Source organism: Schistocerca gregaria, chromosome 5 (assembly GCF_023897955.1).
Source record: "Schistocerca gregaria isolate iqSchGreg1 chromosome 5, iqSchGreg1.2, whole genome shotgun sequence".
Taxonomy (NCBI): Eukaryota; Metazoa; Arthropoda; class Insecta; order Orthoptera; family Acrididae; genus Schistocerca; species Schistocerca gregaria.
Window position 1 is genome coordinate 375935452 of NC_064924.1, and position 15234 is coordinate 375950685.

General features: G+C 40.8%; 1 protein-coding gene across 3 annotated transcripts in view; it reads left to right on the top strand.

Moving 5' to 3' along the window:
• The window catches only part of LOC126272537 (adenylate kinase isoenzyme 1), a 99120-nt gene that overhangs the window by 61230 nt on the left and 22656 nt on the right, over window positions 1-15234 (top strand). For all 3 annotated transcript variants that reach the window (XM_049975456.1, XM_049975454.1, XM_049975455.1), the window contains 2 exons: window positions 6406-6569; window positions 13858-13974. In XM_049975456.1, coding sequence (XP_049831413.1) covers window positions 6406-6569; window positions 13858-13974 — 281 coding nt within the window. The remainder of the gene's footprint in view (window positions 1-6405; window positions 6570-13857; window positions 13975-15234) is intronic.

Here is a 15234-nt window from a genome sequence, read left to right on the forward strand (position 1 = left end):
TCCCCTACGACTTAGAACTACTTAAACCTAAGTAACATAAGGACCTCACACACATCCATGCCCAGGGCTGGATTTGAACTTGCGACCGTAGCGGTCGCGCGGTTTCAGACTGGCGGGCCTAGAACCGCTCGGCCACTACAGTCGGCTACCGTATGGAAGATTAGATACAAATTTGTTTTCTAAAAAGAAACAATTCGTGTGAGTACTTTAGTACCGAGTGTAGTGTGTCTTTTTAACGGTAATACTAGCCTATTGGCCATATACATAAATTCCATCAGTATGATATTAGTTTTTGCACTACTTTCACACAATTTAGTAAAACAGGCAAGTAGATCTCTAGTTTTGCCTCGGTGTTAAACCACAATAAGCGTTAAATTAAGGAGACACAGACGAGATTGCACGGTTCTTAAATGGATGAACATTGTCTGATCTCTTACGTTCTTGTTAAAATAGGCGAATCTCTCAAATAAAAAACGGTCTGCTGACGGAATAACTAATCCTGTTTTTACTGGTAAGACTTGTTAAATTGCACACCTTCTGTAGATCCTAGACCTGATCTCTCGAATAAACAATTCTGCTAGGGTAATGCTGTGTTTGGACAAACCTTTTCGAAATATCTTAATAAAAACTTTCAATGTCTACTTCTATCGATATTTCTCTGGAACACAGGTATGTAACATTATTGTTACGCCAACAGCAATTTTGGTCGAACAGTGTGAGAAAGTGACAGAACTAAGTAACTATGTGAAAAAAATGCTACTCGAAAATGAATGCTGTGTCTATTATTTCCTATGCACCTTTCAGTTGTTCTTTTCGTATTTAGTACTGTACCAGAAAATGTAATTACTGGCTTCATTAAAACGAGTACAACAGATCAAACTAGTTTCAAGAGCATAACGAGGATTTGAGGCAAATAATTGTGCTTTTATTGTCAGACTGATTGTGTTGACGACATTTCTGGTGAACGCTCCACGTTTTCGTTTTCCCCCCGTTCGGTAGACCTATTTTAATAGTACTAGACCTATTTCAATAGCCGGCCGCGGTGGTCTCGCGGTTCTAGGCGCGCAGTCCGGAACCGTGCGATTGCTACGGTCGCAGGTTCGAATCCTGCCTCGGGCATGGATGTGTGTGATGTCCTTAGGTTAGTTAGGTTTAAGTAGTTCTAAGTTCTAGGGGACTAATAACCACAGCAGTTGAGTCCCATAGTGCTCAGAGCCATTTGAACCTATTTCAATAGTAGTCTCTGTAGATTTTCTCCGATTATTTCACTCAGTATGTTTGACGAAAAGTAAGTCGTCTATTGAGGATACTATTAAAATAGGTCTACTGAATGAGAGTAAAATGAAAATGTGGAGCGCTCACCAGAAATGTCGTCGACATAAACAATCTGACAATAGCAGCACAAACCTTTGTCTCAAAGTCTCGTAAGGTTCCTGAAAATAGTTTCATCTTTTATACTCGTATTAAAGAGGCCAGTAATTTCGTTTATATATATACCCCAAAAGTGGATTCAGCAGTTGAACCTATCTGTATTTCGCGTCTGATCATCCCAACCCAAGTCGAGCATTTACGTCGGTGTGGCTCTGAGTTCACGTGTACGATTTTAGTGCGTGGGGATCAGGGATCGAGTTTTGCGTCTGGCAGGATATACTTCTTTGTTGTGTTAGACGACTATGTGTTAACATTCAGGGTAGGTTTATTATTTTATTTACTTGTCTCGCAATCTCCGCAGGTTTATAGCAAAATTCAGTAAAACCAACCTCCCGTATTGTGCCGCAAGTAAATAAGCATAAGCTTCCGAATTGCGTCGTTATTACATGTCTGTAAATAAAAAATGAGGAGACAAAAGGAAAGAAACTCAAAGTAAGAATTGTTTTTACCTTGTTACAATGAGGACAATAATTCTGTAAGTTCGACGTTTACAACAGATCACATTTACCAAAGGTGTTCGAAATTTGCACCGTTTGCTCGAATGCAAGTATTGCATTGCTCAGTCATCCCTTCACGCCCAAGTTCAGCCGCTTCATGTGTGCCGAGGTACGCGATTTGTGATGTCACATGTTCAACATTTCTCATCCTGTTTTGGGGTTTTTCCTGACATTTGCTACCCACTGTCTTTTATGTTAAATTAATTGTCTCAGTGTCTACGTCACTACAGGGTTTTTAAACGACAGAGTCTTTGGATCAAACTTGTGGGGATGATAGATGACGTCATGGAGATCAACTTTTAATAGTGACAAAATGTTTGTTGACGCTTCCTAATGGCATGGTGTAGCACTCTGTGGCGTTCGTATGTAGTGTGTGTCACTTATGATCCAGTCGTCTGCTCCACGTGGAAATGGTAGACGGAGCTTGTAAAATACATTTCTCCGCTTGGACACTCATTCTTAATGTTTTCTTGTTGAAATTCACTGTCTCAATGCACTGATAGTACGCAACAGACCATCCTAGTTTGGTGAAATCTCATTGTCCCAGGGCTGTAGAATTCAATAACAAGACGCCTGGCATCACTAGGAACTGTCAGCGAACATTTTCCTTCAAACAGAAATTCTTCCCCATGAAGTGATATATCACTCCTCCACATTTCATGCAAAGATTTTGGAATACCTTGTATATATAGACAAGACATATTTGTATGAATACATGTAGGCCATTTACAGGTTTTCAGCAACAGTAACAATTTCTGGTCCGGAACTCTTCTGTGTTACAGGAATTGCTAGGGAGAAACATCTTTAATCTATATTTTAAAACACTTCTGTTATCTGTCATCTAATTTATCTAAATGGGTGAATTGTGAAAAGATTTTATAGCTGTAATTTCACCCCTTTCTCACTTTTTATGCCATAGCTAGACTTATTAAAGAGTAATACAGATAATATTCCCTTCAGGTATTGTATTTGTGAATATTTCTGTTACTCTCAAACTCAGATGGGTTTATGTTAACAAATTTGATAAGTGAGTAAATGACTGTGAGGCTGTGGTTAGTATTCCCAACTGCTTAAAGAGACGCCTACATGATGTACCTGTGTGAACCTCACACAAAATTCTAATTACCTTTTTTCGTGACGTTAATGCTTTTTGCCTAAATGAAATGTTACACTACAATATCATGGCATAAGACATCAGAGAATGAACATATACAAAATATGTTAACTGCTTCTATATCCGCAAACTTCGCAATTATTCTTATGAAAAAAGTAACCCCAACTAAAATGTTTTAGCAGGTGTGAGGTATGGTTCTTCCAGTTCGTTTTCATCAACATGCACACCTAACAACTTGGAACTTTCTACTGTTTATTGCTAGTTGGTGTACTAGGTTGACAGGAGGTGGGATAATTCTGATACTACAAAACTAGATGAGCAGTGCTTTTGCAAAGTTTAGAGCTAGCCCATTTGTGCAAAACGAGTCGATGACTTTCACAAATTTATCATTTCCTAGTTTCTCTGTTAATAAATGGTTCAATTGGCTCTGAGCACTATGGGACTTAACATCTATGGTCATCAGTCCCCTAATACTTAGAACTACTTAAACCTAACTAACCTAATGACATCGCACAACACCCAGTCATCACGAGGCCTCTGTTAATACTTTTCAGCTCAGCTTCATGACAGTCATCAGCAAACAGGACTAATTCTGCCTCCTAATATCAAATAAAAGTGGCAGAGAATGTAATTTCTCCCCATGCAGATGTGTCCTCACGCACTGTATTACAAGAACAGCTTAGGGTAATGTTCTTCATTCTGTTTCTTAAATGAAAACAAAAACAGTCGTGCCGAACTACGTTTGCTATAAAAACTTAACTTCTCTAACAGAATATTTTGGTTTATGCAGTCAAACGCATTCGGTAAGTCACATAAGATTCCCACTGGAGAAATTTTATCGTTTAAAGAGTTTATTACGTGCACAAAAAATGAATAAATCGCTGACTCCGTAGAGCGGCTCTTTTGAAATCCAAACTGTGGTTGGCCAAGTATTCCATAAATACATAGGAGAACATTACCTTCTCAGAATTTGTAGAAACTGACCTAAGAATGACACTGAGCAGCAGTACTCTCTCACTCATCTCAGAGAGGTCTTACAATGACATATTTCAACCTGTCTGAGTATATACCTTGGATGACAGAAGCATTACATAAGTGTCTATGAACAATACATATTATAGGACCACAACCTTTTAGTGTCTTATTGGAGACATTATCCACCCCATATTAATAGTTATTTTTTATTCATGATGATCTTCGTTAATTGAGACTGGGATGTAAGGATTAATTTTTCATTTCACTAAACGTCCTTTGAATTTAGTCTTCAGTGTACTGACTCCATTTCTCTTCTAAAGCATGAACACAAATTTCCTCATCTATTTTTAAAAACCAATTGTTAAAAATAGCTGCTATACGTGAATTGTCTTTCACAATGCTCCCATTCTGTTTAGGTAGTAGCTGAGAGGGAAATGAGACAGGATTGTAGCCTGTTCCCCAAGTTATTCGATTTGTACTTTGAACAAGCTGAATAGCAAGCCAAGCAAAAATTTGGAAAGCAAATCAAAGTTCAGGAGCATGAAATAAAAAACTTTAAGGTTCGCCAATGATTAAGTAATTCTACCAAAAACAGCAAAGGACTCGGAAGCCTCACTTGACCAGAATGGATTGACTCTTGGAAAGTGGTTTGAAGAGAAACGTCAACAAAAGTGAAACAAGGGTAATGGATTGTAGTGGAATTAAATCAGGTGATGCTGAGAGAATTAGATTAGGACAAGAAGTAGACAAGTTATCCTATTTGGACGGGGGTATAACAGACGATAACAGAGGATATAAAATATAGTCCGATAATAGCAAGCAATATTTTGAAAAATAGAAATATTTAAATGCCAGAAAGTCTTTTCTGAAAGTAATTGTCTGGAGTGTAGCCTTACACAAAAGCGAAACATTTCTAGCAAACAGTAAAGACAAGAAGAGAATAGAAACTGTTGAAATGGGGGGCTGGAGAAGGATACTGAAGATTAAGTGGGTATATAAAATCAATAATGAAGAGGTACTTAATTGAGTGAAGGAGAAAAGACATTTTCGGCAGAACTTGAATAGGAGGGATGCAATCTTGAATCGTCAAGAAATAGTTGATTTGTTTAGGGAGGGAAGTGTGGAGGTAGACCAAGGGGTACTGGGGGCAGTTGGAGATATGCCCTAATATAATTCCTTGATTGTTCTTACCGAAATTCAGAACGAAATAGAAGCGGGCCAGAATGTCTGCCTGAATAGGAATAGATTGGGGATTATTATCAGCTCTGACGTCTGTCTTGGAGGCAAGGGAAATGTATCGAAAACCTTGATCGGAAACAGAGAGATCGGTACAATTTCCAATTTATTTCTGGGACAAATATATCTGTGTGTGTGTGTGTGTGTGTGTGTGTGTGTGTGTGTGTGTGCCTTTTAAGCTATATACGAGTGGATGTTGTTGAGTTGTTGATGAGGAGACCTGTACAGCGTAGACTAGCAAGTAGAGCTGCATCAGACAACGACAACAAAAACAACATGGGGAAGGAAGTTATAACGCCGTCTCTCTCTTCTGATGATGTACGCACCAGAAATTTCAAGGATAAGCATTTTGTGATGCGCATAGCATCTTCAATTAGCGTTAGCAAACATGTTTGCGTCACTCTCGCAGCTACTAAGAGAACTCGGAACGAAACAACGCTTTCTTTGGGTCTCTCCATTAATTCTACCTCATTGAGGTCGCGTAGGAGCAATACGTAAGAAGTAGATCAGTAGAGAATTTTGTAAGCTACGTATTTCATAGTTGAACTACATTTCTTTAGTTACCTTCCATACTTGCGGGCCTCGCGTCGAAGTCTGCAGTAATAAACGAGGGGTAGTCACGAAGTTTTATTAATCATATCAAAATAATTAAGCTAGGCAAATAATTTTTTGCTTGTTTGCACCTACGATCTGTAGTCGTAATATATATTTAAATTCCAGCACCACGTACCATATGACGCCACTAGAGGACCCAACTCGTCTCCGTTACCAGTGAACTACGTATTTTGTTTTGGGTCCTCTAGTGGCTAGCTTGATCCTTTGGATGGGATATTTTAGTATGTATTACGACTGTAGACCTTTAGTTGCAAAGAAACAAAGATTATTTACCTAATTTAATTATTGTCGACGTGATAAAAAGCTGTATGGCTACCCCTCTTTTAACGCTGCATATGTCGAGGCGAGTCCCGAAAGTATGGAAGAACATTGCAGGTATGTGCCTGAAATCAACAAAAAGTTAATTACGTAACTTTTTTTGTTTCGATGTGATGACTGGAACATTTTGACTGCCCCTCGTTCCTTCCGAGGACGCACAGAGCTGCTTGGAATGAGCGGGCGCCTTATCAATATGTAGACCTGCGTGTTGTGTTGCAGGGGGCCCCGGCTCTGGCAAGGGCACGCAGTGCGACCGCATCGTGCAGAAGTACGGCTTCACCCACCTCTCGACGGGGGACCTCCTGCGAGACGAGGTCAAATCCGGCTCCAAGCGCGGACAACAGCTGACCGCCATCATGGAGCGGGGGGAGCTCGTGCCCCTGGTAAGTCCCAGACCTCAACTCTCGTCATCGTTTGTGGAAAGAGGGACTCAGGTAAATAACAGGCGTAGTCAAAATTGAGGCAGAGGATGCCCAGTTTGGGTTTAGGAAAGGTAAAGGCACCAGGGAGGCAGTTCTGACGTTGTGGTTGTGGTTGATAATGAAAATTAAACTTAACCAAAATCAAGACACGTTCATGGGATCTGTCGGCCCAGAAAAAGGGTTCGAAAATGTAAAATGCTTCAGAGGTTCGAAATTCACAGGCATATAGGTCTACATCTACATCTACATCTACATCCGTACTCCGCAAGCCACCTGACGGTGTGTGGCGGAGGGTACCCTGAGTACCTCTATCGGTTCTCCCTTCTATTCCAGTCTCGTATTGTACGTGGAAAGAAGGATTGTCGGTATGCTTCTGTGTGGGCTCTAATCTCTCTGATTTTATCCTCATGGTCTCTTCGCGAGATATACGTAGGAGGGAGCAATATACTGCTTGACTCTTCGGTGAAGGTATGTTCTCGAAACTTTAACAAAAGCCCGTACCGAGCTACTGAGCGTCTCTCCTGCAGAGTCTTCCACTGGAGTTTATCTATCATCTCCGTAACGCTTTCGCAATTACTAAATGATCCTGTAACGAAGCGCGCTGCTCTCCGTTGGATCTTCTCTATCTCTTCTATCAACCCTACCTGGTGCGGATCCCACACTGCTGAGCAGTATTCAAGCATTGGGCGAACAAGCGTACTGTAACCTACTTCCTTTGTTGTCGGATTGCATTTCCTTAGGATTCTTCCAATGAATCTCAGTCCGGCATCTGCTTTACCGACGATCAACTTTATATGATCATTAAGTTGTAAGACCAAGAACGAAGTGCCCGGATTAGAAAGGATGTAATATTGTGATGTAATCCTTCTCTCTTAGTGTTCAATGAACATCGAAGGAGCAGCAACGGAAACTGAAAAAGCTTGAAGAGAGAGATTCGAATTTAGAATCAAAGGATATCAATCATAAGATTCGATGATGACACAGCAATACGCAGTGAAAATGAAGAATTACAGAACCTACTGAAAGTAGTGAATAGTCTTATGAGTACAGAATATGTATTGAGACTAAATCGAAGAAATGCGAAAGTAATGACGAGTAAGAGAAATGAGTTTAACGGTAAAATTAGCAACAAAATTGGGGAGCACGAAGTCACGAAGTGAAGGTATTCTGCCGTCTTTGAGGCAACATAATCCATGACGGAGAAAGCAAGGAGAACTTACAAAGCAGACTAGCACAGGAAAAGGAACCATTCGTGGCCAAAAGAAGTCGAGTAGATTAAAACTTTACCTTAATTTGAGGAAGAAAATTCCTCAACGTACGACTTGAGCGCAGCATTGTATGGAAGTGAATCATGAATTGTGAGAAAACCGGGAAAGAAGAGAATCGAAACATTTTTGATGTAGTGCTACAGAAGGATGTTGAATTTTGCGAGGACTGACAAGGTATAAAATGTGAAGATTTTCTACAGAATCGGCACGAAAAGAAACATGTGGAAAACACTTACAAGAAGGGCCATATTTACAGAACACGTGTTAGAACATGAGAGTGCGAGTATAACTTTATTAGTACTAGAGGACGCTGTAGAGGGTAAAAAGTGTAGGCAAAGACAGAGATTGGAATATACCCAACAAATAATTGAAGACATTGGGTTAAGAGCTAATTTGAGATGAAGAGGTTGGCACAGGAGAGGTAGCTGCGGCGGGCCTTAGCATGACTTAATAAACCGTCAATAAAATTGCAGTTCTGCCAGTATACAAGGAGTTCATTTAAACTTGAGACAACTAAATATTTCGAAAATGACAGATAGAAACAAGATAAAAAAAGATCGACTTGAAAAATTAATACTGGTAAAGGAGACATCTGTATGCCTTATAACTTGTCACTCCCTAACAATCCCTGCTGCGTGGGCAAGTTGTATTTTCAGACTTTGTATTTTCAGAAGGGCAGCCCCCCCCCCCCCCCATTTTTATTTCATATTCGGATTCCACGCAAAATAGTGTTTTCCATTCGCGGTAGATGGCGCTGTAATCAACAAATATCAAGAGTGCCTGTTTTTGCAATTAAGAACCGACACATCTGATCCTGCATTTCGTTTACGACGTAAATGTAAACTTTTGTGTTCTAACGACTGATATTCATGCTCAAAACATTTTTCAGTATTGCAAACTTATTTGTACTGTACAATAAGCTTAGCTGTCTCAATGTCTGATTAGAAACTACGTTTAGCACGATACAGGAACAACGACGCGGATGTAATAGTTTTCTGTTCCCATCTCGATGCTTGCCTTAGGTGAGTCCCCTTGCCTAACACAATTGTGGTGCTTGATTTCGGTGAGCATCCATGGCAGGTGTGTCTGTTACTATCATTTCATGGACATTTTTACCTTTTTACAATGGTTGTGGTCTGTATTCCGCCTATAGCCACTTAGTGGTCAGCGTAAGAGTAACGGCGGTTGGATGGAAACACACCTCTAAATCAGTCACGCACATGGCGGGATTCGAGGGTGGCCAACGAAGTCAAGCATTCCGATGGTTTGGGGGTCCACCACAATCAACGTAATAGGGAACAGAAAACTGTTACCGAACACTTAGCTTATTTGCCAGAAATGTCAATGTCTAACTATATTATCTGAACTGTACAGTCACATTTGAAATCTCAAATAACACTTGGATATCAGTATCAACCGTTAGAACACAAATGCTTACACGTCCATCGTAAATGAAACGTAGAATAGTATGCGTCGTTTCCTAATTGCAAAAACACGCACACTTGATATTTGTCGATTGCAATGCCATCTACCACAACGGAAAACAATGGTTTGAGTAAATCGTATGTATTTTTGGCGTAGAATCCGAATATGCATTGAAAGTGGGCGTCCCGCTTTGAAAATACAAAATCGACCGCAACCTTACAGGAGGGTTGGTTAGGAGGTGGCTAGTTGTAGCACAGATAGATGTTCCTTTTTTTATTTATATATATATTTTTTTTATTTTATGGCCGTCATTGGACGACTTTAGTCAGTTATACAAAGAAGGTCATTGTTGTTCATTAATGCGATTCAGTCCAACAATATCCAATAAGACATTAAATACTAGAGTGCTTATACAAGTATTATTATAATTCATTGTTATATGAAGTATGTCTTGCTCTTCTGTTTGCCCAATACTTCATTTTTCAGATATTTTCTTTCTTTTTTCGTCTGAGATGACTCTTCTTATAGTCCTTTTGTTTATCTTCGTTGAAAGTCTGGTCTGTCCGTATTGCATTACTCTGATTTTCTGTTTTTTTTTTGTCATCTACCGATATTTGGAGTTCTTTTAAATCTTCCTTAATTTCCGAGATCCATTTAATGTTGCTCTTACTGTTCCACAGTTTCTCTATTATTCTCTTATTAATTCCGTTTTCTGGTGTTCGATGTCTAAAGAATGAGATACGTTGCTTCCTGATCGTACTCATTACTGGTTATATTTTCTAGTACTGTTTCATTTGAAGATATTTTCCAGTAACAATTTACTTGATGTTTTTTATGCATGTCCTAATCATTCTTCTTTTCATATATAGTATTTTGTCAGTTTCCTCTGTTTCAGTTGTTTTGAAGATGGTTTCGGCTGCTTCTGTCATTTCTGGTTGTGTAACTGTTTTACACTGAGGCGCCGAAGATGCGAGTATAGGGATGTGTATTCACATACAGAGACATGCAAACATGCAGAATACGGCGCTGCGGTGGGCAATGCCTAAATAAGACAACAAGGGTCTGGCCCAGTTTTTAGATCGGTTACTGCTGCTACAATGCCAGGTTATCAAGATTTAAGTGAGTCTGAACGTGGTGTTATAGCCGGCGCACGAGCGATGTGACACAGCATCTCCGAGGTAGAGATGAAGTAGAAACCGTTTCACGAGTGTACCGTGAATATCAGGAATCCGAAAAACATCAGATCACCGACATCGCTGCGGTCGGGAAAGGATCCTGCAAGAACGAGACCAATTACGACTGAAGACAGAAGTGCAACTTTTACGCAAGTTGCCGCAGATTTTAGTGATGGGCCATAAACAAGTATAAGCGTGCGTACCATTCAACGAAACGTAATCGATATGGGCTTTCAGAGACGAAGGCCCACTCGTTTACCCTTTATGACTGTACGACACAAAGCTTTACGCGGCACCTGGGCCCATCAACACCGACCTTGGACTGTTCATGACTGGAAACATGTCAGCTGGTCGGACGTGTCTCGTTTCACATTGTATAGAGCGGGTGGACGTGTACAGGCATGGAGACATCCTCATGAATCCATGGATCCTGCATGTCTACAGGTGACTGTTCAAGCTGGTGGAGGCTCTGCAATGTTGTGGATCGTGATATGGGACCTCTGATATGTTTAGATACGACTCTGACGGTGACAAGTACTTAAGCATCCTCTCTGATCAGCTGCATCCATTCACGTCCATTGTGCATTCCGACGGACTAGGAGAATTACAGCAGGACAACGCGACACCCCAACAAGTCCAGAATTGCTACAGATTTGCTCCAGGAACTCGCTTCTGAGTTAAACTAATCCTCTGGCTTTCAGACTCCCCAGACATGAACGTTAGTAAGCATATCTGAGATGCCTTGCAACGTGCTGTCCAGAAGAGATCTCCATCCCCTGGTGCTCTTATTGATTTATGGACAGCGCTGCAGGATTCATGGCGTCAGTTCCCTCCAGCACTACTTCAGGCATTAGTGGAGTCCATGCTACGGCGTGTTGCGGCACTTCTTCGTGCTCGAGAGGGCACTACACGATATTAGACAGGTGTACCAGTTTTTTGGCACTTCAGTGTATAATCTTCTAATTTGCATCTATGGCGAGGCTTTATTGTTGTAAATGTTTTTGGTAATGTAATTCGTTTTGTTCACTTTTTTACTATATTTGCCATGTTGGTTTCTCATTTAGATTGTATGTTACGATTTCAGCTAAATATTTAAATTCATCAACAATTCTGATTTCCTGTTCTTCTATAGTAATTTTGTTCGCAACTGGTGGGTCGGTTAGCATAATCTCCAGTTTTTCATATGATTTTCTTAGTCTAATTTCTGTGCTGTTTTTTGTAATGATATAACTTGTTGTCTGGTTTCTTGAATATTGTTGGCTAGCACAGAAAGAGTACCAGCAAATCCCAAATCATTTTTTGCACTTCCAGTTCCTATGTCCTGTGGGTTATCCTTTCACCATTTTCTCATTATATATTCCAGTGCGCAGTTGAACAAAAATGGTGACTGCCTGTCACCTTGCCGTAAGCTTGTTTTTAAAAGTAATGGTTCAGAAAGTTCTCCTCTAAATTTGCTTTATATTTGGTATTAGTTGGAGTAAGACTTATTACTTTAATTGGTTTTGAATGAAGTCGCGAATTCCTTAAAATTTTTAATATTGAAGGTCTATGGAGACAGTCATATGAATGGATGCAGCTGATCAGACAGGATGCTTAAGTACTTGTCACCGTCAAAGTCGTATCTAAACATATCAGAGGTCCCATATCACTCCACCTGACACGATCCACAACATTGCAGAGCCTCCACCAGCTTGAACAGTCACCTGTATACATGCAGGATCCATGGATTCATGAGGATGTCTCCATGCCTGTACACGTCCACCCGCTCTATACAATGTGAAACGAGACACGTCCGACCAGCTGACATGTTTCCAGTCATGAACAGTCCAAGGTCGGTGTTGATGGGCCCAGGTGCCGCGTAAAGCTTTGTGTCGTACAGTCATAAAGGGTAAACGAGTGGGCCTTCGTCTCTGAAAGCCCATATCGATTACGTTTCGTTGAATGGTACGCACGCTTATACTTGTTGATGGCCCAGCACTGAAATCTGCGGCAACTTGCGTAAAGGTTGCACTTCTGTCTTCAGTCCTAATTGGTCTCGTTTTTGCAGGATCCTTTCCCGACCGCAGCGATGTCGGTGATCTGATGTTTTTTCGGATTCCTGATATTCACGGTACACTCGTGAAATGGTTTCTACTTCATCGCTACATCGGAGATGCTGTGTCAAATCGCTCGTCCGCCGGCTATAACACCACGTTCAGACTCACTTAAATCTTGATAACCTGGCATTGTAGCAGCAGTAACCGATCTAAAAACTGGGCCAGACCCTTGTTGTCTTATTTAGGCATTGCCCACCGCAGCGCCGTATTCTGCATGTTTACATGTCTGTATGTGAATACACATCCCTATACTCGCATCTTCGGCACCTCAGTGTAAAGCAGTTACACAATCAGAAATGACAGAAGCAGCCGAAACCATCTTCAAAACAACTGAAACAGAGGAAACTGACAAAATACTATATATGGAAAGAAGAATGATTAGGACATGCATATAAAACATCAAGTAAATTGGTACTGGAGAATAGCTTCAAATGAAACAGTACTAGAAAATAGAACCAGTAATGAGTACGATCAGGAAGCAACTATCTCATTCTTTAGACATCTAATGAGAACACCACAAAACGGAATTAAGAAGAGAACATTTTTTTCGTATGGTGCGTCGTTTTCGGGATACTTAGTCGTATCAGGTTAAAACATTTACCCTTTATATTTCGTTGGTTTGAAAACAGGCCTTTGGTTGTGGCAGCATTCTCTCTTTCTGACTGGTCCTGTTTTGTAACTCATCGTAAAGCGTCCCATATTGGGAGACAAGCAGGTGGACCTGCCCTGAATGGAATCCACGTAGCAAATGAACGGCAGTTTGTCTCTTGCACTGATCAACCTGAGACGGTTTTCACGGTCGTTTAGGAATATTTTGAACTGGTCCTCAATCACAGCCTCAGTAAATACGATACATTTACAGTTAAAATATGATGAGATAGAGAACGAGGTTTACACAAATAACAGACAGATGCGCAGCGACTGGTAAAGCACTTGCCCGCGAAAGGCAAAGGTCCCGAGTTCGAGTCTCGGTCTGGCACACAGTTTTAATCTTCCAGGAAGTTTCATATCAGCGCACACTCCGCTACAAAGTGAAAATCTCATTCTAGTTTTTACTATTCTTTTTCTTATTTACATATATATCTTCTGGACGCGTGAAAGCGCCATGTTGTTAATGGTTCCAAAGCTTCGATCACCGTTGAAGGTAGTACTCTTCAGGGCGATAATGTATACTGTCCGTCAAGCAGACCTGCTGCTCCATACGTATTGCTGATTCTCTCTCCCCTTGTTATATCATAACAAGGATGCCATGGCGCTACGTTACGTGACGGTAATCTTTTTACAGGAAGTGGTGCTAGACCTTCTGAAAGAAGCGATGCTTCAGAAGGTGGGCACCTCAAAGGGATTCCTGATCGACGGCTACCCCCGTGAGCTGTCGCAGGGCAAGACGTTTGAGGAACAGGTGAGTAACATCACGCTACTAATTCTTAGTTAATGCACAATCAGCGTCGCTTTCAGTAAGACATCTCTAAAACCACTATGACAACCCTTAGAAGGAAAGAGATTACGTAAGATTATCTAATAATATGTGGTCTGAGGCTTTTCGGCGTATATGCTTCATAAATTCGCGTCACAGACAACCTCGTCAAGCAGGGACACTGGTTAAAACTCAGTAAGGCCTGGGTATCAATACTAAGCTCTATCAAGGAGCAATGGTGCAAGCGAACGCGAAATCATTTTGCCACGGCCACCGAACAGATACTGCGCTCCTCATCGCCACCTACCTCAACACCGCTTCCCCCAGCAACGGACACGCCGCGCGCCGTCAGTGCACAGAATCACACCAGAACCCTCGAGGGATAAATACTAACGGCAGAGAGTGGACGGCCATTGCATCAGCACCACCTGACGATGGCCGAACGGCTATTCGCCGAAATATCGTAAGCATTTGCCGATCGTATCCGGCTGGACACTCGAGAAACCTTCAAACATTATTTAATTATATTAAAGCATTTTGGTGTTGGACTATGTTCATGCTTTTCACCATTTACAGTAGCTTCAGTCACTTTGGAATTTTTTTATTTTATGTTTGACTCTGCACTAAGAATGTTAACCAGTTGTATGATAACCGATGATTGCTGATCGATACTGGTAATCAATACAGATTTATTTCATCAGAAGTTGTTGGAAGTTCTTAAATATTATTTTCTTCAAATATTTACCACCTTGACAAAACACAGGGTGTCTGAAAAAGAATCATACGATTTGCGACGTCTGTATTTCTGAAACTAATAAACATATACAATGAATTTTGTTTTTTATTGAATGGGAAACTCAAAATACCTTTTCATAGATGTTCACCTTGAGGTGCACGGCATATGTCAGTGCGGTATTCAAGTTGTTCGCACATTACAGAGGGTATGTCTTGAGTTACAGCTTCCACAGCTGTAGTTATGCGACGTTTCAGTTTATTCATTGTTGTTGGTAACGGACGCACATAAACACAGTCTTTTATAAACTTCCACAAGAAATAATCACATACAATCTGGTCCAGTGTCCTTGGAAAAGTAAGGCTGAATCATTTGGTCCGGTGCGACCGATCCATCGTTCAGTAATCCTTTCATTTAAAAATTCTCGCACTTCCATACGTCACTGAGGCGGTGCCCCATCCTGTTGATAAAATAAGTCGTACAAATCAATCTACAACTGTGGGAAAAGAAAG